The sequence below is a fragment of the Ostrea edulis genome, chromosome 8, assembly GCF_947568905.1.
Source record: "Ostrea edulis chromosome 8, xbOstEdul1.1, whole genome shotgun sequence".
Lineage (NCBI taxonomy): Eukaryota > Metazoa > Mollusca > Bivalvia > Ostreida > Ostreidae > Ostrea > Ostrea edulis.
In genome coordinates, this window is record NC_079171.1 from 64,504,815 (window position 1) to 64,529,265 (window position 24,451).

A 24,451-nucleotide genomic window follows, 5' to 3' on the forward strand; every position below is an offset into this window, starting at 1 on the left:
AAAATGTAACAGTCTTCACCTCACATTGTGGGACTCAATATCCGTGGATTGTGTGACCGGTCAACAGGGGATGCTTACTCCTCCTAGGCACCTGATCCCACCTCTGGTGTATCCAGGGGTCCGTGTTTGCCCAACTATCTATTTTGTATTGCTTATAGGAGTTATGAAATTGATCACTGTTCGTTATCTTCACCTTGCATTGCACAGTTTCGTTGGGATGTAATTTCGTGGATATGATTCTGTACATTCAAACAATATTTAATTTATGTATTTCCTTGTGGTTTACCGCCGTAAAATGGCTGAAATATTGCCAAAACGGCGTAAAAAATCAATCAATCCTTGTGGTTTAAATTCCACATGATTTTAATTACCCACAACATCCACGGAATGCTCTCGACATGACACAATGATATCAGATTAATGTCAATCCTATACTCAGACATAGCTGGTATTCATCACTAGTTTTGGTCTATTTGTATCGATGTCATATATAGAACTTGTAAAGCTCAGAGCCAATTGGTATTGCAAAGGTTTATTCATACCACTTGCTTGACAGACCCTTCTTTTAATGGCAGACCACAATGACGTATCTTGGGTAGTAGGGTTTAAAACAAAGATGACCAATTAGCCCGTTGGCTAGAATGGTCACAATTTGATATTAAACTTAAGCACGAAAACACCAGAATGCAGATGTTCTGTCCAGAATTACCACAGGTAGCTCTCTGTGCAACAGTTATTTTGTGATGTCAAACATTTTCCCCGTGAGAGCTCTTCTTTCTGTCAGCGAATTCATGAGTAGCGGGGATGCCTTCACATCGATGTTGATGATAGTATTCCATTCAAACTTGGAATAGTCAGTTGAATGGTGCAAGTGCTTGTTATCTTATTCAGAAATTGAAGACGCTTGGTTGAAAGGCCCAGATATGAAATTATATGAGGCTGATAAACCATAGGTAATTTAGATAATTCTATGATAGCTGATCCCCCCCAAAAATGTTTGCCATTGAAATGGAAATACAGTATTGATTGAGCAAAAATGTAGCTATAGAAAACGTGTGAAAATTATTTCATTTAATATTCCATGGAGAAAACAAAGGCATATTTCTGAATCAAGTATTGAAGATGGATGGCAGGAGAGGTATGAGAAACACAGACTAAAAGTTTTTTTCTGAAGAACAATAAACGAAAACGTGTATGCTTACTTGAAAATGTAGAATTTATGATAAGATTAGACTAAATTGAATCATCTTCATGATAGAAATTAGATATTTAAGAAATGAATGTAATTTTACCGATTCGATACGCATAAGCTTGTTCTGCATATGGTCAGTTTCTAAATCGAAGCAGGCTACCGACGATCAAGTTGATGGTGCAGGGGTTCCAACAGTATCGTTTAAACTCGGCATTTCGCAAATTCTATGGTCGTTATAACGATCTAGTTTGCCAATACAACCTATCATAGGGTTAAATGCTGTCTGACGTGTTTCATGCCGATTGTTAGGTCGTTCTTGGCACACTGATTTTGACTACGGATAACTCCGTTTACCTGATCAGGATATAGGGCTTACGGCGGGTGTGACCGGTCAACAGGGGATGCTTACTCCTCCTAGGCACCTGATCCCACCTCTGGTGTGTCCAGGGGTCCGTGTTTCCTCAACGAAATTGAGAGTAGGGCAAACACGGACCCCTGGGGATAGCAGAAGTGGGATTATGTGCCTAGGAGGAGTAAGCATCCCCTGTAGACCGGTCACATCCGCCTTGAATCCTATATCTCGATCTGGTAAATGGGGTAATCTATAGTCAAAATCAGTGTGTAAAGAACGGCCAAACAATCAGCCATTGTGGAAGAACTATCATTGCTGACGTCAGTAAGTTTAGTTTGTAAAATGTAAATATATCTATGTTGTCCATTTTTATGACAATATAAAAAAATCGATAAAACTAGTTTTCTCAGTCCCATGGCTTTGTTATATTTCTTGGCAGCAATCAATAATATAATACATATTGTTGGTTGGAAATTGTCATTTATTAATGACGACTGTAGAAGTTGAAAACTTATTTACATCTCCTGCAATGGGGAAATCCACGATTATCAAAACTACCACTCAGACAACCTAACCAAGAACGACATTTGTAACCTTTTTTGTCTTTAGAAGTCAAATCCAAGTTAATTTTCCATCCTTTATTACAAGTACAGAGTTTACCAACAACTCTCTAACTCTTTCTGCTTTTATTTTTCTTCTTTTTTCAAAGCACAAAATACATGAGTATTTACATTATTTTTCAATAACAAACAATTTCGATTGACTCTGTCCACCTATGACACTTAGAATATAAAACTTATACGGTACCAATTTGGATGCACCAGATGTGCATTTCGACAAATAATGTCTCTTCAGTGATGCTCAACCGAAATGTTTGAAATCCGAAATAACAATGAAGTTTTAGAGCTATTATAGCCAAAAACAGCGTGCCAAAAAAGTGGAGTCAAATTCGTCTAAGGATGAGAGCTATGCATGAGGGAGATATAATCCTTAATTTTGAAATGAATTTCTAAATTTTATAACAGCAATTAAATATACATCCGTAAAGTAAACAAATTCTAATGTTCTTGCTTAAACAGACAGTACGGTACCAGAGCAATAGAACTGTCCATCCTTGTGCTAAAAATACAGGTACAGAGATTGTAAAATAGGAACTTTGCTGACAATTTGTTAATGAAGTAGTAATTTCAATCAACGGTATCACTACACATGAGTTTATAAATACAACAGTTGCTTATAGAGGAATTACAAAGTAAGAGTTTCAAATTTCCGCCGCATCTCACATAACAACAATAAACCAAAAATAAAATAAAACAAAACAAACATCCCTGTACATCGTCATCTGTTTACACAATGGGATCTCCCTAATGTTTTTCAGAATAAATATTGTTAAATACAAACATCATAAAATAGAAAAATAAGGTGGCACTTTAAAATTTTGCTACACAAGACACAAATATAATCATAATAATAAGAGGAAAGGAAACAAATTTCAGCAAAACCTGGTAAGAGAAAATGGCACACATGAAATCTGAATTAAGGTTGTGGTGTATATCTATAATCACTTAAAACAATTGCTTCCTTACATTTGGAGAGCTACAAAAAGACATGATCACGTGACATTAAATAACCATTTCATTGGTTGCCAAGTGTTAAAAATGATCACATACGATATATTTTTTGACAAATAATAATTCATGCTGTGTTTTATTTTCCACATGCTAAAGAACATGGATCTTTGGACACATCTGGGGTGGTGCAGATGCCAAGGAGGGGTAAGCATCATCTGTTGACCGGTCACACCCGGAGTCAGTCTTCTGTCTTGATCACATGAAAAGAATAATCGGTAGACAAGGCAAAGTCTGTGTTTTAAGGTAACTCCAAACTCGTATCATCTGATAAAAGTTTAAAATGTTTGTTTGTTTCAGTTTATTAGCGTTAAAACTAATAAATTAAAAAAAAACCTAATTGGGCATCACACGTTTTAAGATATGAGACATATATCCATATAATATCATATATCAACGTCAGAAAATTGCAATTTTTCTCCAACAGCATTATCAAAATTTCACAAAAATTGGTTAAAACGATACAATAGTATTCATAATAATTTCATGAAACTGTTTCGTTACAAAACTATTCGAAATGTCTGTTAAAAATCGTGAACATCTATCACATAATGAACATAATGAAGGATTCAATGTAAACAGGGTTATTTCCCTTGGATTCAATATTTTTGAAACATATTATTGATTATTTATATGTAAGTTAGACTTTTGAAATATGTTATGCTTCATAACATTTGTTTTACAATAACCATTGAAAATACACTCCAACAAAATGTATGTTCCTATCATGTATAAATCTAAATAAATCATTGATTTTGCAAATTCTTATGACGTCACAGGAGGGTGGGACTACGTTAAGAATGAAATAAGAAAAACAAGGTCCAAATTCAAAATTCAAAATTTACATTCCTGGTCTCACGGGGTAATACTAATGCTTTATATGATTTTGGATTTGCGATGAAAATCACTATAACTGTCCACATGTTGAACATTCAAATCACCAGCGGCGGTAGCTGTTCTTTTATGTTCCACCAAAGATACTCTGAAATAAAAAAAAAAATAAAGATCTTTCTTTTTATCACAAAATGAAAAAAGTGAAAATGAACAACAATCAATGTTATATATCCGTTTACTTGATCAAGATATGACTCAAGGGATGCTTGCTTTTCCTAGACACCTGATCAAACCTCTCTTGTGTCCAGGGTAAGTGTTTGCCCTACTTTCACTTTTTGTATTTTTTTGTAGGAATTATGAGATTTCGTAAAGAATGCCTAATTAAAATAAGACAAACACCAACTCTTGGATATACAAGAGGTAGGGTCATGTGACCAATAGAAATAAACACTCTTGTAAACCGGTCACATCCATCGTGACTCATAGAAGGCTTTCATTACATCACCTAACATTTTCGTTATCGTCACCTTTCATCAATATATTTTGATGATGAAAATAAATTCTTGAGTTTTTTTCTATGTTTCATCCCATTTATACTCCCGAAAAAGTTATCGTATCAGCTTTAAGATGTTGAAATTTAACCTCGATACATGTATATACCAAGATTGCAGTTTTTCCTAAATATTGACCAGTATATATATATATATATATATATATCCAAAATTGAAATAGAGTCTCAGTAATCGGATACTAATATTAAAAAAATATGAAAAGAAAACACAGAAATCCTCCGTAAAGCTTTACGGAGGATTTCTGTGTTTTCTTTTCATATTTTTTTTAATATATATATATATATATATATATATATATATATATATATATATATATATATATATATAAATAAGTGATTTGCATTACTTGGATATAATACATATTGTAATATGCACGGAAGCCTAGTTGCTAAGGCGTTGACTTCACAACCAAAATACAACAGATATTACCCATGAGAAAATTATTGCATCTTTTTAATTTTAAGCATTAACTTTATACGTAAAATCAGAAATCATTATGTTTGACAAAATTCTTCATGATTTATCATAATGTTTGTATGTTCTACAATTTTTATTGAAGCTATTTATAATACACATTTATGAAAGGTGATGATAACAACCAGTGACGTGTTGTGAATTTGTACATTTTAAGGTTATTGATGTGGAAAAAGTTTTGTGATTACAAATTTCACATTTATGTCCGCATGATCAAGAAACAAGTCCATATATTCCACTTACTAGTTGTTAAGATTCATCCATGTCTACTTGAGGAAAGACATGCATTTTGACATTGAGAGCTTCAAGTACAGGCTCTATAGGCGTGACAACAGTGGTGTAATAAGAGGTCCCACCCACAACCATTCCAATGCAGACCAGCTGATCATCCCCGTCTTCCGTGGCTGGAGGATCGACCTGGAAAACAAGTGCACCGGAATCTCCTGCAGCAGCGAAGGCTTTCTGTGGCGTCCCCACTATTTCTAACTGTGACAGATAAGTACTCTGGGACTGTGATGGAGGGTTTGTCAGAGAGAATGTGGTATCACGACATCTGCCTGCCAGTCCATTCAAGCGCAGTAGTCCCCGAGTTAGCCCACTTCCGGTCCCACACTTTATGCATGAGTTCATCCTATTCTTCTGTTCTTTGCGATAATCTCGAGTAGCTCCCTTAGAATACTCTGGGAGTTTCTCGAGGGTAAAACCTTTAAGATAAAATCAAACGTCATTTGAATTATGTATTTCTCATTATCATACTGCATAGTCAAATAATACACGTCCCCTTTATTTAATTAAATATGCTGAAATACATAAATGAAAATCAATACATTTATTCATTAATGAATTTTGCCATTAGAAACCTATCCTATTTATTCAGTTATCAAATGAAAAGTGAAGACATCGATCAGTGTTCAATCTCATAACTCGTATAAAGAATGCAAAGTTGGGCAAAAAGGCCCCTGGATATACCAGAGATGGGATGAGGTGCCTAGGAGGAATATGCATCTTCTGTCGACAGTTCACACCCGCCATGAGACCTATATCTTGATCAGGTAAATGGAGTAATCTATAGTCAAAATCAGTGTGCCAAGAACGGCCTAACAATTGGTATGAAACACGTCAGACAGCATTGGACCCAATGGTAGGTTGTATTGGCAAGGTAGATTGCTATAACGACCATAGAATTTGCGAAATGCTGACTTTAAACGAGACTGTTGAAACCCCTTTAACATCAACTTTGTTGTCAGTAGCCTGTAGCGTATTTAAAACTAGATCATACACAGAACAAGTTCTTGGGTATTGATTCAATTGAGAGATATGAACACTATATGTAGGTGATGATGGGATTAACGATGGAGAAGCTGAAATCATCCCGGTTTTTTTTAAATTTTTTTTTTATAAAGTTGAGTTGTTGGTGTAATACTTATTTTTGATATAATATCAAAGTACAAATTAGACCTGGAGGATCCCATGGAGTTTTTTATCTGATGTTAACAGGGAAATATTGAATCGACATGTGAATGAAAATGATATTTATTGATAGATAAAACGTCGTAGATAATTTAAATATTTTCTTCTCATATAAAAACTTTTAAATAAACTCTGTTTCAGAAGAAAATAAAAACAGGCCAGCTAACAGAGGAACACATCGATAAATAAATTTGATATAACATACCGAGTTCTGCTAAATCGTTAGCCTTCAGATCTGCAAACAATCCTCTTTGTGGAACGCGATCTGTCAGCCTTATGAGAGAGGCATCAACTGTAACACCCTGTGCTGTGTCGGATGGTGACACAGACTTTTCATGCCGGCCACAAATTTCATCTGTGCATTTGTAGCCGTATGACGGTTGTACCACATCGAATGCCGTTACTGGTGCACTGTTACTATTAACATCAAAGAAAAGATGAGAACAAGTAATAGTTCCTATGTCTCCATTGTTGAGTGTTACAAACCCTCCCAGAGTGCCTTCTTTGTTTTGACCTGAAAAACAAGAAAACAACAGATATATTTATAATCTAGAGATAACTTATAGAGAACTTTTTGTATGTAAGAAAAATTAAGATAATCGTTAAAAGAGAACCTTATACATGTATGATAGTCTGTCAAAGTGCACATGCATTATCCATATTCATAACATACGTTAGGTAAGAAACGTAAGCCATCTCCCTTTTACCTTGTCGCCCTATGTTCGCACCAACCATCAATGGATTAAGTAGGTCTGTTGATCTTTTGAAGAAATGATCGTTTGGAAACAAGTAAAAGAATCCCTCTCTTACATCTGTTTTTATTCCATCGATTTCTTCGGGAAATTCTTCCTCGGAGTATGGTACGACTCCTTTGCATGAGCAGTACAGGACAATACAGGGACCAGGCACGAGTTCTTCTCCGTTTTTCTTTGAACGAAATGCTGATACACTTATAATTTCTAGGTTAGAGTGCTTCTTAAGAAGAGTATCTGCGTTTCCTTTCAAACATTGCTCAAGTTTCAATTGCATTTTTTCTGGAATTCCACGTTCGTTGTCATGATTAGAAACGACAACGCCCTCAGATGATGGATATCGCCAAAGTTTGCATACAATACGACATGTTTTCCCAGAATCTCTGAATGTATCGTGTTGAATTACCTTTACGTCATCAATAACTACAACTATAACATCTTCCTCGGACGGCATGGAATCTTCACTGTGCACCTGTGTTCCTATGTAGGTCTGTACAATTCTCACATCTTTGTACTGCAGTTGTAACCAATCCTTGAAACTGTGTAAAATGACCTCTTTCCGTATGGTAACTTGTAAAATGTAATGAAATAATTCTCATCAGCAAAAATAATTTGATTTAATGTATATCTATATTATTATCTGATAAAAGTATAGAAAGTGTATTCCAATTTCGTGGAATTAAAACTAACAAATTTATATCAAATAAATCGAGACATACATAAAAAGAGTCATATATCAACGTCAAAATGTCACAAAACCTATCGATTTATTAGTAATCGGTCCGTGTTTACCCAACTCTTTATTTTGTATTGCTTATAGAAATTATGAGATTGATATCACAGTTCGTTATTCTCGCCGTTCATGATAATTTCATGAAAATTTACTTCACAGAAATATACAAACTGTCTGTGAAAAATAAAGGAAATCTGTCGCACAATAGACTTGATAAAGAATTCAATCAAAACAGAGTTATTGCCCTTGGATATAATATTTTCATATTAACTACTGGAAAAGTCTCCAGCAAACTGTATGCTCCTATCATGCATAAATCTAAATAAATCATTGATTTTGCAAAATCGTCTAAAGCGTTAATATATGCATCTTTTCTTTCTCAACTATTAATTCTTGTCTACATGTGAATTGCAAGCAAAGTCATTTGACCATGAAATACAGGTAAAATATGTGGAAGAAATAGAAAGTTGTGAACTGTAGTATTTTGTCCCGATATACATTATCAATAAAATAAAATAAATAAATGTTTATTCGGCATATACATACATACATACATACAAATATACAAACATAAATACCAAGCATAACCCATGAAAGCTAGAAAGCTTATTTCTAATGAGGTACTTTGATATACAGATGTTTGCGCTAGGGCGCCATTTATGTGGGGGGAAATCGGAGTACCCGGAGGAAACCCATATGTCCGAGCGGACGACCGCCATACCCTCTCGCATACAACCACTGTGGATCAAGGGGATATAACTCACGTTGCAGCAGTCAGAAGCGAGAGCGGTACCCCCAGGGCTACCCGCACAACCAATCTCTTTCGAAATTTTTCCACACAGTTGAAACGGCAATTACGTAGATTAAACGTTTTATAAAGTTTAAAAATAGATATAAAAATAGATCTGATGAGAAATGGAAATATTACCAGTGTAATATTTCATGTGCTACATATCAATTTTCTTGAAATCCGACAAGCAATAAGCATACGTTGTTTGTTATAACTAATGTAAAATATCATAGACGAGGAGGAGATAGAGACGTGATGAGCAGACATACTTGAGAACAAAACACATTTTGTAACTTCAAGCAAGCATACTATACAAAATACCTAATTAATTCTGGTAATGTAATCTTATTACTTTACTGAATTTTGGAAATATCTTTTGTGTCCCTTTGGTCATGCCTCCTGTATATATTTGGGAATGAAAATAAACTTTATTTTTGAAAAAAGGAAAGGCATACGTTAGAGATATGAAATTCACACCAATATAATGGATGCAGGAATCTTACTACATTTAAGAGAGATGATCCAGACGCCATTTTTGATATCTAAAGTTTGCTATTTACAGTCTGTAAACCGTAGTTCCGCTTTATCTTCAATAATATGTTGTAATTTTATTCAAGCCAGAACAAACTGCAGTAGAACCTCATTGTATATTTGTGTCCTTTGTCAAGCGCTTCAGTTTGTCTACTGGCAATATGAATATTTTTCTTTCTAAATGTAAAACTTATACGGTACCAATTTTGATGCACCAGATGCGCATTTCTACAAATAATGTCTCTTCAGTGATGCTCAAGCCGAAATTTTGGAAATTCGAAATGACAAAAAATTTGTAAGACTAACAGGAAAACTAGAGTGCCAAAAAACTGGAGCCAAATTCGTCCAAGGATCAGAGCTATGATTGAGGGAGATACCATCCTTAATATTGAAATGAATTTCTAAATTTTATCCCTGCCATTGTATGTATATATGTTTCCTTTCTCAAGCGTTTAAGTTTGTCTACTGGCAATATGGATATTTTTCTTTTTAAATGTAAAACGTTTACGGTACCAATTTTGATGCACCAGATCCGCATTTCAACAAATAATGTCTCTTCAGTGATGCTCAACTGAATTTCTTGGAATCCGAAATAACAATAAATTTGCAACAGCTATTTTAAGGGAAAAACAGAGTGCCAAAAAAGGGGAGTCAAATTCGTCTAAGGATAAGAACTATGCTTGAGGGAGATGATCCTTAATTTTGAATTGAATTTCTACATTTTATCACAGCAATTAAATATACATCCATATTTTTAAGCTAGTAACGAAGTATTTAGCTAATGGGCTGTAGAGACCCTCGGGGACTATCAGTCCAGAAGCAGAGGCCTCGATCCAGGGATATATTGATAAATTATTGTTATGAATATCACCCTATTTAATACATATGTTGATAAATTATTATAAAGATCTCCCAATTTATTATATACATTGATAAATTGTTATAAAGATCTACCTATTTACTACATACATTGATAAATTATTGTTATAAAGATCACCCTATTTACTACATATATTGATGAGTTATTGTTATAAAGATTTTCCAATTTACTACATATATCGATAAATTATTGTAAGGCCGAGATCAGATCTTTCTCTCCCAGAATGGACAGTTTGAGGCTTATATCCTACTTAAAACATTACATCTTTTGTTCTAAGAATGGACTGGCTCAGGTAAACCCACTGACAATGATATAGTCTGACAATATAACCATTCTTGCGTAGAAGTCTTTTTCTTTTGTTAATTCATTGGACAATGTGAGGTAAGTAGTCTCGTACTGCAGGTTTTATATTCACTCACTCTATAGTACTAAGCCATATCAACATGTTCTCTGACGGAGAGAGCATTTTCATTGCACAAACAAAATTTAAGGATTTCAATGAAAGTACTGCGAATATGATCTTAATGGGTGTCATAGTCCTGGATTCCTTTTGTATATATTCAAGAAAATAAAAGCACTAACGTAATACAGAACACTTGATAAATTAGAGTAATTTCAAAACACTTGATTACTGAGTTTCTGAATTAGATTTCTAAAGGACCGATGATATTCAAGTAGTTCTTAGTACCTTTGTCTATATATAAAAACCAAAATAAAGTCTATTAATTGGAATGCAGAAAATCTTACGTTAAAATTGTGATAATCACGTAAATGGATGCAGGAACCTTTTAACCTAATTAGAGATTATAGCAAATGAAAGGTGAAGATAACGAACAGTGACCAATCTCATAACTCCTACAAGCAATACAAATAGATAGTTGGGCAAACACGGATCCCTGGACACACCAGAGGTGGGATCAGGTGCCTAGGAGGAGTAAGTATCCCCTGTCGACCGTTCACACCCGCCGTGAGCTCTATATCCTGTTCAGGTAAACAGAGTTATCAGCAGTCAAAATCAGTGTGCCAAGAACGGCTTAACAATCGGTATGAAACACGTCAGACAGCATTTGACCCAATTCTTTAAATTACGTAGCTAGCTCTAGCAATGGCGATCCCCCCTTAACATGATAAATTTTTAGAATAGAACTGTCCAGAAAAGCATGCGCATTTTATTTAGTCAGAATTCAGAATTCTGGGGATTCGGCCCTTGGGTCCCCACAACAGGCACTTGTTTCATACATTGGGTATTATTAAGGAGGGGGACCAAACTGTGCGGGTACATGTAGCATAGTAAGTCTATCTGTGGTACGTCACGGCTAAATATAAGAGGGACCTAAACTAATGAAATCCTTCGTAACAAATCAAAATAAACAATCCCTCGGATGCAATACAAATGAAAGATTTTGCAATGCAAATGGAAATTATGCAATGCAAACGAAAAATTATATGATACAAATGGAAAATATGGAATACAAATGGAAAATTATCAAATACAAATGAAAAATATAGAATACAAATGGAAAAATATACAATACAAATGGAAATTATACAATGCAAATGAAAAATTATACAATACAATGAAAAATATAGAATACAAATGGGAAAATATACAATACAAAAGGAAATTATACAATACAAATGGAAAAATATACAATACAAATTGAAATTATACAATGCAAATGAAAAATTATATAATGCAAATGAAAAGATCAAATATTGCAACGTTTGACATGCAATATAATGTACAGAAAATTTTTATTTGAAATACATTCTTGGTGTGGCTGTTAAGTGGATTTGATTAATGAAAAAACGTGATCTAATATGATAAAGATATGATACAGGACCTAGTTGCACAAATGTTAGTTAAATGTCAGTTAAATTTAACTGACAGACAGTTATTATTTAGTTATCACTACATAAATGTAAGAGTTTACTGTTATTATAGTTAACTAACTGTCGTACAACTGGGTCTAGGAATGTACAATCTAAGTTCAGATTAGTTGATATGGTATGTTGATCTAATATTAGTTAGTGACATTGTCACTGCCTGTCTGCAGACATTGTTTGCATTATTAAAGTGGTTAGAAGGTGGGACAAAACCCAACACTTCTATAGTTCACATCACCTTCTAAGAAATATAACAACCCGACAATGTTTTTGAGAGTATAATACTTCATAAATGTTTTTATCTGTGTCGACGACAAGACATGTATAATCTTTTGTTCAGAGGCTATTCTTGATATCTAAAGTTTGCTATTTACTGTCTGTAAACCGCAATTCAGCTTTATCTTCAATAATATATTGTAATTTTATTCAAGGCAAAACAAACTGCAGTAGAACCTCATTATATATGTAAAACTAATTCTTTTTTATATTCATAATTTAGTTATTTCACATGTATATACATACCTACATCCCTATTAGGATTACCTGTTACTAATATTACTAATTATTACCTTCTATTACCTTCTATTGAAATTGAAGTAAATGTTAAATATTCTGTTATTTATAAAATATCATAATAAAATAAACATAAATTATTAACAAAATTATTAAATAAATAAAAAAAACATTATAATTATTAGATAAAGTGAAATTAATAAATAGATCAAATACAATTATGACTATAATTATTAAATAAATTAAATAATAATTCCTTTTAAAATAATCATCAAATAAAAATCATTAATAAATTATTAAATATATAAATATAATTTAATATTAAATACTAAATAAAAACATTTCTAAAATCATATAAAAATTATTACTAAAATTACTAAATAAATTATCAATTCTATCGAAATGAATTATTAAATAAATAAAATAAAATTCATATTAATAATACTCATTAATAATAAATTATTAAATGAATTAAATAAAAATTCTTATCAATAATTAAAATTATTATTAATATTAAGAATTTAATAAAACTTCTTAAATATATTTATAATTATTAAATTATTAAATAATTTTTTTAATTAAATATTATAATAGATATCATTTTTCATTTTTATTACTTAATTAAATATCTAAATTAATTTTTTTAAATTTTATTTTATATATAAAATATAAGTTGCTTTTTGATGTCATTATAATTTATGACCTATAACCACATGTATGTGTCCGGCATCAAAAGACATTACCACAGTCATCAGACGTGTTGGTACACAGGGATCCTTATTTATTTTTTTTTAATTTTTAAACCATGGGACAACCCGTACGGAGCATATGTATGTTACTACAACACACTTCAACTTCACTATGTTGGTGAATTTGGAGGTGTTGGAGGGTGAGGTTGGATCGCAATGAGATGGATAGTATTATGGCAGATAATACAGTCACCAATCAGTTAACGATAAATAGTTAACTAATCCTAAGAATATTAAACAAATACAGAGAACCCCGATCGTTCAATTGGCAACAGAGCCTCATCTCTATCATGAATTCTGTCGGACAATGGGATAAATATGAAAAGAAGAAATTGATGAATTGTCAAAATGGATTAAAAGTATAAGGGGAATATCAAAATCCCGCATTAGAAAAGTGAAGATAACGAACAGTGATCAATCTCATACCTCCCATAAGCAATAGGAAATAGAAAGTTGGGCAAACACGGACCCCTGGATATACTAGAGGTGGGATAAGGTGACTAGGGGGAGTAAGGACCCCCTGTCGACCGGTCATACTCGCCTTGAGACCTATATCTTGATCAGGTAAACGGAGTTATCCGTAGTCAAAATCAGTGTGCCAAGAACGGTCTAACAATCGGTATGAAGCACGTCAGACAGCATTTAAGCCAATGATAGGTTGTATTGCCAAACTAGATCGTTATAACGACCATATAATTTGCGAAATGCTGACTTTAAACGAGACTGTTGAAACTCCTGTACCATCAACTTGTTTGTCATTTGCTTGCCTCGATTTAAAAACTCACTATACGCAGAACAAGCTCGTGCATATCGAATCAGTTGAGATATATAAACACCATATGCAGGTGATAATGGAATATTGCTACATAAATATGGGAAGTTGACAATGGAGAAGCTGAAATCATCCCGTTTGTTATAGAGACGAATTGTACTTTCAGTGAAATAACTAAGTATGAATCAGAAGCGGATGACTCTGTTGTGTCTCTTATTTCGAGCTCACAAGGATATATCGAATCGACATATGAATAACGGCAAACTAACAACTCAACTGTATGACACTAATGCAAAGGGAGATGTGGGAAAAACTGGGTTTTCTCTCGAAATTCCTAACCCAACCAAGTCATTTGAAAAGAAAAGACTATGTAAACTGTGGATCCATCATTTACGTACGCAGCCGAGTTAAGACTTTCCCCATAAATACCAGTGCTGTACATAAATGTACTTTACCGCACTGGTACATTACATGATGTGCAGGGGCTTGTTCTGCGTATAGTCAGGTTTTAAATCGAGGTAAGCTACTGAAAAACAAGTTGATGGTACAGGGGTTTAAACAGTCTCGATTTCGCAAATTCTATGGTCGTTATAACGATCTAGTTGGTCAATGCAAGGTGAAGATAACGAACAGTGATCAATCTCATAACTCCTAAAAGCAATACAAAATAGATAGTTTGGCAAACACGGACCCCTGGACACACCAGAGGTGGGATCAGGTGCTTAGGAGGAGTAAGTATCCCTTGTTGACCGGTCACACCCGCCGCAATATAACCTATCATTGGGTCAAATGCTGTCTGACGTGTTTCATACCAATTGTTTGCCCGATCAAGATATAAGGCTCACGACGTGTTTTATACCGATGGTTAGGCCGTTCTTGACACACTGATTATGAATACAAATAACTCCGTTTACCTGATCAGGATATAGGGCTCAAGGCGGGTGTGAACGATCGAGAGGAGATGCTTACACCTCCAAAGCACCAGATCCCACCTCTGGTGTGTCCAGGGGTCCATGTTTGCCCAACTATCTATTTTGTATTGCTTGTAGGAGTTATGAGATTGATCGCTGTTCGTTATCTTCACCTTTCATTTGCTATAATCTCTAATTTGGTAATAACGTTCCTGTATCCATGACGTTTACGTGATTACCACAAGTGTAACGTATGACTCTCTGCATAATAGACTTTATTTTGGTTTTTAGATACAGACAAAGGTCCGTGTTTGCCCAACTATGTATTTTGTATTGCTTGTAGGAGTTGTGAGATTGATCGTTGTTCTTTATCTTCACCTTTCATGACCTTTCATGACGTCACAATGAAAAATACGTCATTGATGCAGATATCATATTACCAAACTAGAAACCATAGCCAAAATGCAAATATATCAAAAACATATAACATTCCTATTTGAAAAAAAAACCAGTTTTGGTATGAGTGTTACAAAATGTAAGTGGGTTTGCGTAAAGTCTAAACTGACCAAGACATAATACAGAGCTGTATATTTTAGATTTAGATTAATTAATATGATGTGTTGATCTATCATTTGTCAGTGGGATTGTTACAGTCTGTATACAGAAATAGTTTGGGTTATTCAAGTGGTTAGAAGGTGGGCCAAAACCTAAACTACTATAGTTCTCATCACCTTCCGACAAATTTAACAACTTGACAATTTTTTGAGACAGTATAAAACTTGACAACAATTTGTTGATCTTGATGACAAGACATAAGTAAACATAATCTATAGTTGATTCATTTACTCATACATTTATCATATATGGTTTAGATGCCAGTTTTTCTATCTGAATGTCTCTATTCGCCGTCTATGGATTGCAAATCTGTGGAATATTTCATTTAGCGACACATGCTAATTATATTAAAAAAAGAAATTAGAATAGTACAAGGGGCAACTTTTCATAATAGTCTTTTTCTTTTCTTTCCCCAACATTTGAGTGTTTCAACTGGTAATATGTATTTTGTCTTTCTCAACCATTCAGTCTTGTCTATATGTGAATTACAAGCAAACTCAATTGACTGAGAGAAGAAAAGTAAAATAGCAGGTATGTGCAAGAAAGTGAAAGTAGGGATCAGTAGGTTTTTGTCCTGACAAACATTTTTTCATTCAGCAATTTTCAACACAAATTAAATGGCAATTAGGTAGACTAAACGTTTTATCAAGTTTGGGAATGAAAAGATAGATAGATAGATAGATAGAAAAATAGATATGAAGAGAAATAGAAATATTACCAGTGTAATGTTTCTTGTGCTACATATCAATTGTGTTGAAATCTGACAAGCAATAAACATACGTTGTTTACGTTGTTTACTATAACTCATGTAACATATCACAGACGTGGAAGTGACAGAAAAGTAACGAGCAGACATACTTGAGAACGAAACACATTTTCACATCATCAACCAAACAGACTATATAGAATACTTGGTATAATCTTGTAGGATAGCATGACTACTTTACTGAGTATTTCAAAGATATTTGGAAAGAACCGGTGAATACTTACTCAATCTTTTGTGTCTTTCTTTATCCATCTTAGCTAAACGTGAAATGAAAAATAAAGTCCATTAAAAGGGTATGGACATGGTTGAGCTGAACATTTTGTATTTCCATTTTTATTGTTTACAATGCTTACCTTAAGTAATTCTAATGGTCAACCAAAATTGGAATATATTTTTTTTGGTTACAATTCAGATACAGCTATCACAATTCTTTGTTATGTAAACAATAGCAAGTTTAAAACAAAACTAGATGTGTTAAACTCCAGAAACTATCAAATCATGTTCAAAATTAACTTGTAAATTGAAAAATCTGCTTTAAATCAATATATACTGGAATTCGACACTAAACATGTGACCCAGTAGTTTTAATAACATCATAGATTTTGAAGCAACAGAAATGAAATAAGCATACATGGTCCATTTTGAAATACAATTATGTTTCATCAACTATTAATAGCTATTCGCTTTGAATACCGAGATGTAACGAGTAGTTATTTTCTGTTGATTGACACATGAACCCAGTTAATATCATTTCATATTTTTTTCTAATCAATTGAAAATACTTATATATTTTTATTGATCGATTTCAATCAACAATAAAAATAAAAATAAAAATAAATTGATAATTATCATTATTAATAATAAACACTGGTTAGCTTCTATCATTTTATTTCAGAGTTTTATGTCAGTGCAGCTGCTCAAGAATGGATGTACTGAATGTAACGATTTCAATTTTAGATACACGAACTTACTGGGGTTAAGGTTTCCCAAGTAAAGTTAAAAGAAAAATCACAAAATATTCCTCAGTTCACTTCACACTATATGACGTCACAATATAAAAATACGTCACAACGTACAGGTCTATAGTTGTATCGCAGCAAAATGTAACATTTTTTTCATTATTTACTAGATATCCGGTGTTCAATCTGTATATGTATAAATCTGTTTGTTAGATGACTATTATTTAGTTTTCTTTGATGATATACTTCTCCTGTACTTATATTTAGTGTGCACAACAATGATCTTAATATTACATTGTGACCTTTAAATCGCCCCCAATGGACATAGTCATTTAGAATTAAGGAAGCCTATCATGTATACATATAGAGTTGGCATGGGTGAAAGATGACGATATTTTATTTTCATCAAGGCATATTCCTAAAGATGATTAGTTGCAGATTTAGGATTTTGATACGGAAGGTAGGATTCTTTGCCTTGTTTAGAACAGATTTGGCAGTGAATGTGGGGAATACCCAATATTTGAATCGAGATGATGGAAAAGGCTAGATATGAGAGGATACGATAACGGTCCAGATCACTTTAAATTTATTATATCAATGCGGACATACAAAGTACAAACTGCAAAGTGCATTCTTTATCTGTGTCGAGGTGATAAACAACTGAACGTCTATCAGATAAACGTTGATCTACGTCACTTGTATGGTGACGAAACAGTTAATCGAGGGATATCCCCACATGGAACGATGTTTGTTTATGCATTGAGAAAGGAGTTTTAAAAAGAAAAATATGCTACATTTTGAAGAATTATATTTTAATTCGAATATGATATTATTATTTGTTAACTTTACTTGGGACACCTTAACCCCACTGCGCGAGCATTTCTCACTTGGACAGTATCAAAATAAACTGGAATCTAGAAAAATGTATCTTCCTTCATTTCTATTCTATATCTGTTCTAAACCAATTAAGGTGTACGTATGAAATGTATAAAACCAACTTCCCATATTCATGTAGCATCATTCTATCTTCACCTGTATATATTGTTTGTCTCTCAACTGATTCGATACGAGAGAACATGTTGTGTATGATCAATTTTTAAAACGAGACAACTAAAGTCAAATTGAAAATCTTACTTCTGGATATGTCTTCAGATATAGGGCTCACGGTTGGTGTGACCAGTCGACAGGGGATGCTTACTCCTCTGAGGCACCTGACCCCATCTGTGGAATATCCAGAGGCCCGTGTTTACCCAACTCTGTATTTTGCATTGCTTATAGGAGTTATGAGATTGATCAGTTTGTTATCTTCCCCGTTCATTTTGCATACTTTAAGCTAAGACAGACTCTTATTTTGTGTTTTTGCACACACTTCCCGGAAATATCGATGCTGCTGAATTTACCATCATTTTATGAGAAACAAAAATGAAAAACTTAAGGTAATGAATACCTCCCCCCGTACGCTTTACACACTAGAGGTGAGATTAGGTACCTAGGAAAAGTAAACATCCTCTGTTGATAGGTTACATCCGCAGTGAGCCTTCGTGAGCCCTAAGTTTGATCAGGTAAGCGCTGTTATCCGTTGTAAGAATTCGTATGTTAAAAACGGTGTAATAAGTGGTGTGAAACACGTCAGACAGCATTCAATCTCATGGCAGGTTGTATTTGTTAATGAGATCGTTATCACGAATATAAAATTTGCTAAAAGGATATTTATCAGTAGTCTGCTTCAATTAAAAAACAGGAAAATTACAGACTTATCAACTTTACTGAAATGAAATGCCCTTTCACAAGGTGAAATTCTTCAAAATCATGCTTCGGTGTTAGACACATTCAATATCACAGTCACAGTGAAAGGGTCGAATGAATACGAGTTACAATACCTACACTGGATTATCAAACTACATAAAAACCTTACAAACAAAAAATGCATAGCTGGATCCAGTCAGTGCTCTACCAATCCCCTGTCTTTAATCCTCACGAATATATCTGAATGTCGAATTAAAAGCCACAGCAAGATATTTTTTCTTCTCATGTAGAAGTTTTTCAATAAAGTCTGTCTCATATGAATACAGAAACAGGTAAGCTAAAACATCGCACAACTCGAGCCCATGGGAATTAATTGGAATAATGAAACTCATACGTTACAACTGAGGCAATCACCCAAACGTAAAGGGTGCAGAAACCTTTTAACTAAATTAAAGATTATAGCAATTGTCACGTATTGGTAATGTTTTACAAACAAATGATAAACAGAAAGTTCATGTTTCAAATCCATTCTTTGTATGTCAGGTAATGTAACCGAGATCAAAACAGTCTAAAGCGTTCATAATGTACTTGGGAAGAGTAGAGTTTAGGTTCAGATGAACTGATATAGTGTGTTGATGTATTATTAGTCAGTGAGATTGTTACAGTCCATATATAGAAACTTTTCGGGATATTCAGGTGGTTAAAAGATGGGGCAAAGTTGAAACTTATGTGGTTTGCATCATCTCCTGACGACTTTAACTCCTGGCACGTTTTGGGGGACAGTATAAAACTTAATGAGGGTTTTTGTTAAGGTCGTAGAGACAAGACATAATTATACATAATCTTTTGTTGATTCATTTGACCAAACATTTAACAAGGATTTTCTATTTGTCGTCTGTAGATCACAAACCTAAGCAGCATTGTATTCATTGACATGTCGTAATTATATCCAAGGTACATGAAATTTGAATAAAACCGAACTAGTGACAATCTTTCATAATATTCTTTTTCTTTTCTTTCTTAAGCATTTATGTGTTTCAATTGGTAATATGCATTTCTTTCCTTTCTCAACTATTAATTCTTGTCTAAATGTAGATTGCAAGCAAAGTTATTTGACGTGTGAAAATACAGGTAAAATATGTGGAAGAAATAGAAAATTGTCAACGCAGTATTTTGTCCTCATAGACAATATGAATGAAATTGCAGTTATTTTGGAAGGTGAATTTTTGGGATTTCTGGTCGGTCTTGGGGTCATTTGACGTTGCACGTGCAATTCCCTCTCTCTTACCCCCGAAATCTAGGCAAGCGGACGTGTCTAAAAGCACGCAGCATTGTAGTCGTTGTATTTGTCGAGTTTTTGTAAGTTGTTCTTTATAGTTGTTAATATATGTGTTTTTGTTTATAGGAAATCATTCTTTTGGCGTCGCCGGTAGGATATTTTGCCAACCTGCACTGCGGATCATAGCGGGGGCAACATTTTAAAATGTTGAAATTTCTTAGTTAATTTTATTAGTTTACATGATTAAATGTAATTATTGTACCTTGTCTTGTCTTATTCTGGTTTGTGGCTAGGCAGTAATTCTGATGGCCAGGTATTCTGGTCAAGATAGTCCGAAAAGGGTAAGGCAGTTTGGCAGGAAAGCTTTGTGGGTACCCAAGTAGGGGATGTTGGATTGCCGGGTGGCAGGGGTTATCCGGGGGGGGGGGTGTGTGACGTTACGCGGGGCGTGACGGGCACCCAAGGTTGGAATGTGGAGCCACATGGAGGATTTGAAACTGACCAAAATTACCAGCTAGATGGAATTGGTTCTGCTGTAGCTTCAGGCCAGGGACATGGGACTGGGTCAGTTAACCTGTCACAGACACTGGAAGGTCGGCTCCTAATGTTAGAGACCCAACTAGAGGCCATGGAAAGGGCTCATGAGAATATTATGGTACAGCAGATTTCCATGCTCTAACAACTGTTACATGCAGATGGGGCGGGACAGTTTCATATTAGTGGTTTGCAGTTAGTGGGGTGTCCTGGGAGTGTAAGTAACCCTTCCCCAGGGTTTCTGTCAAGGTGTGATTTGGGGTTTCACCTTTAAACCCAGGTTGAAATAGCTTGTCCGTAGGTCAAGTTGGGGATTACCCTTAACCAACTCTGCCAGTTATATTGGACGAGCAGGTTGGTTGTCCCTGCGTGATGGGTGGGCCATGTCCCAACGTCCTCAGCAGTAATGGGTTGGTACCTATGGGGAACATCTATTACGCTTATCTGCACAAACAAAAGTTCCTCTGGTCTCCCATGTTACCAGTACATCTCACAGGGTCAGTCAGGTGTTGGTGCATCACAGTTGAAGTTTACAGATGAGTGAGGTATCTTTGAAGATTCTTTGTAGATAGGGGATGCTTTTTGGTCGCTCGCCAGTCAGACATGAGATTAGACATTATAGCAGGTAAAGGTCGAGATCTCCACTGGTTAGGCTTTTCAGTACAGAGGACTGTAGGGCTGCTGGTAGGGATGGTCCCAAGTTGTCTATTCAGGGTGTGTTGGTTAGTCGGTATCCAGGGACTGGGACTCTAAATAGGTCGGGACATGTGCTCTGTAAACCCTCATTAGGTAGCTCTAGTACCACGGGGTCAGCAGTCGACAGTGCATGTCATGAAGTCAGCAAGTCAGTGAAACCGAGTAGTGGTGTGTCTGTGGGGGCAGTAGTATTTTGTTATCGTCGGGTGTGGTTGTTTAGAGGGCCCGGAGTGAAGTAGGGGTCAGGGACACAGGCTTGGCGCAGACAGGGGTACTGCCAGGCGCATATGAGAAGTTATATGGTTGACCGGAGGACACTGAGACAGGTGTTATTCACCAGGGTGGCAGGATGGAGAACACCGGGGATAGTTTCAGTTGCCATAGTGATACGACTTGTCGGGCTAGCTCTGGGTATTCTCTGAATTTTGATGTTGACAGGGCTGTTGATGTGTTCTGCGATGTGGACAATGATCCTTCGGCAGTGTCTGAGGGTTTGGACGGACAGTCCGTCTTGTGTGATCAATATCTTGTGTGTCTCAGCTCATGATCAGTTGGGTTTCAATGGTCGTACACCTGGGGTAGTTTCAGTTGCCATAGTGATATGACTTATCGGACAATAGTGCTGGACAACGGGCTATTGAGGTGGCACGGGTTGTGGTTTGCATTCCGTTGATGGACAGTTCTCGGATGCAGAAGACGAATCTGGGGGCGAATGATACAGTAGATTGTCGTGTTAGTGAGTCTGGATTCTTCTAGGTTGGAATCGATGTAATCGCGGAGGATTGTGATGAGGGCTGTGTTGGTATTCCATGCAAGAGTGAAAGCATGCAGGCCTCAGTTGTAGTGCTAGAGAATGTTGCTGAACGGCATAGTCTAATCATTACAAATGCCCCAGCCATGATTGAAACAGTGGCCTATCAGTTCCATGGGGAGTCTGTCCCCAAGGCACCTGACAAATGTACCATTGTGGTTTGGTCTGATGAGGGTTGTGTAGTGTCTGGGTCTCATGGAGATGACCCTGCAGATGCGGGGTTTGTGGCTCTGTCCTGTTAGGTCTGGTGGGATAGTAGTGTTTCTTCTCTGAGAGTTTCCTTCTGATAAACTTCTAAGCAATGAACGGGATGGTTTTGTTGCATGTGGCTTAGCGAGTTTACATTAGTCGTGGGGTGTTGGTTATGCATCCCAGATGCAACTGACAGTGAACCAAGGACATCCCAGGTTTGGTAACCGCAAGGAGGTACAATAGAAAGTTGATGAGTTATGTGAGGGGTGTAAACTCCTCCATATGCACAGTACCCCGAAATGCGGCGAAGGATAGATTACTCTGCAGTAACCCAGCCGTTCTTGGACAGGGGTATTTCCTTGTGGTTTTTCCGGATCTGGTGACCTGGAAGATCGGATGTCCTCTGGTGTGAAGTGCCGTGTCCAATGTCCAAGATGATACCTGTCCTGTGACGTTTTCAAGTGGAATGTTTATGACCGTATGAGACTCTGTGATGTAACTTTCCTGTTACTGGATTCCCTGTTATGGGTTGTGTGACCGTGACTCTCTGTGTTGTGAACTTTTTGGACTGCTAAATTGCTATGATTTTATAGAGTAAAGTTTATCATACCGTAAATCTTAGGTGTAATTCATTTTTTTATTAGTGAAATTGTATGTATCTATATATTGTAAGCTAAAATGCTACAGGTTCAACTTATCGGAATTGGTACATTCCACCTCAAACGGGGGGGGGGGGTGTAGTGATTTGGGGAGGGGAGAATTTTTGGGATTTCTGGTCGGGCTCGTTGTCCTTTGAGCTTGCATACGCTATTTCCTCTCTCTTACCCTCGAACTCTAGGCAAGCGGATGTTTCTTGAAATACAAAGAATTATAGTCGTTGTATTTGGCGAGATTTTGTATGTTGTTCTGGTTATTTGTTAATATATTTGTTTCTAAGTGTTTTTCCTGTGCTTCCGTTGATAGAGAATCACTTTAAAATAAAATAAATAAATGTTTATTCGGCATATAAATACATACAAATATACAAACATAAATACCAAGGATAGATTTTTGTGGTAGGGGGTCATTTATGTGGGAGGAACTCGGAGTACCCGGAGTAAACCCACATGTCCGAGTGGGCGACCGCCATACCATCTCACATACAACTACTGTCGATCAAGGGGATATAACTCAGCTTGTAGCGGTGAGAAGCGAGAGCAATACCCTTGCGCTACACAAATGAAACTGCAATTAGGTAGGTTAAACGTTCTATAATGTTTAGCAATAGAAAAATAGATATAAATTAGATCTGAAGAAAACTGGAAATATTACCAGTGTAATATTTCATGTGCTACATATCAATTTTCTTGAAATCCGACAAGCAATAAACATACGTTGTTTGTTATAACTAATGTAAAATATCATAGACGAGGAGGAGATAGAGACGTGATGAGCAGACATACTTGAGTACGAAACACATTTTGTAACTTCAAGCAAGCAGACTATACAAAATAATTAATTCTGGTAATATAACCTTATTACTTTACTGAATTTTGGAAATATATTTTGAAAGGACCAATGAATACTTACACAATTCTGTGTCTTTTTTGTCATGCATCTTGTCTATATTTGGGAATGGAGGTAAACGCTTTCCTGAAATAAGGAAAAACACACGTTAGAGATGTGAAATTCGCACCAATATAATGGATGCAGGAATCTAGATACCATAGCAAAAATCATGTACTGCACATAAATTAAAACGATATCATGTACAGAAAATTCCTATTTCAAATACACTTTTGGTATGGTTGTTAAGTGGATTTGATTAATGAAA

General features: G+C 35.3%; 1 protein-coding gene across 5 annotated transcripts in view; it reads right to left on the reverse strand.

The window, feature by feature from the left end:
• Positions 1-2,167: 2,167 nt before the first annotated feature.
• LOC125659834 (uncharacterized) overlaps positions 2,168-24,451 on the reverse strand; it is a 106,314-nt gene continuing 84,030 nt past the window's right edge. For 3 of the 5 annotated variants that reach the window (XM_056146663.1, XM_056146662.1, XM_056146661.1), the window contains 6 exons: positions 24,208-24,270; positions 16,646-16,678; positions 7,230-7,844; positions 6,728-7,036; positions 5,296-5,756; positions 2,168-4,154 (listed from right to left, as the gene is read on the reverse strand). In XM_056146663.1, coding sequence (XP_056002638.1) covers positions 5,302-5,756; positions 6,728-7,036; positions 7,230-7,844; positions 16,646-16,678; positions 24,208-24,270 — 1,475 coding nt within the window. In that variant the 3' untranslated portion in view covers positions 2,168-4,154; positions 5,296-5,301. Of the gene's footprint in view, positions 4,155-5,295; positions 5,757-6,727; positions 7,037-7,229; positions 7,845-16,645; positions 16,679-18,514; positions 18,602-24,207; positions 24,271-24,451 lie in introns of all 5 variants that reach the window. The other 2 variants (XM_056146660.1, XM_056146659.1) reach the window with 1 other exon arrangement.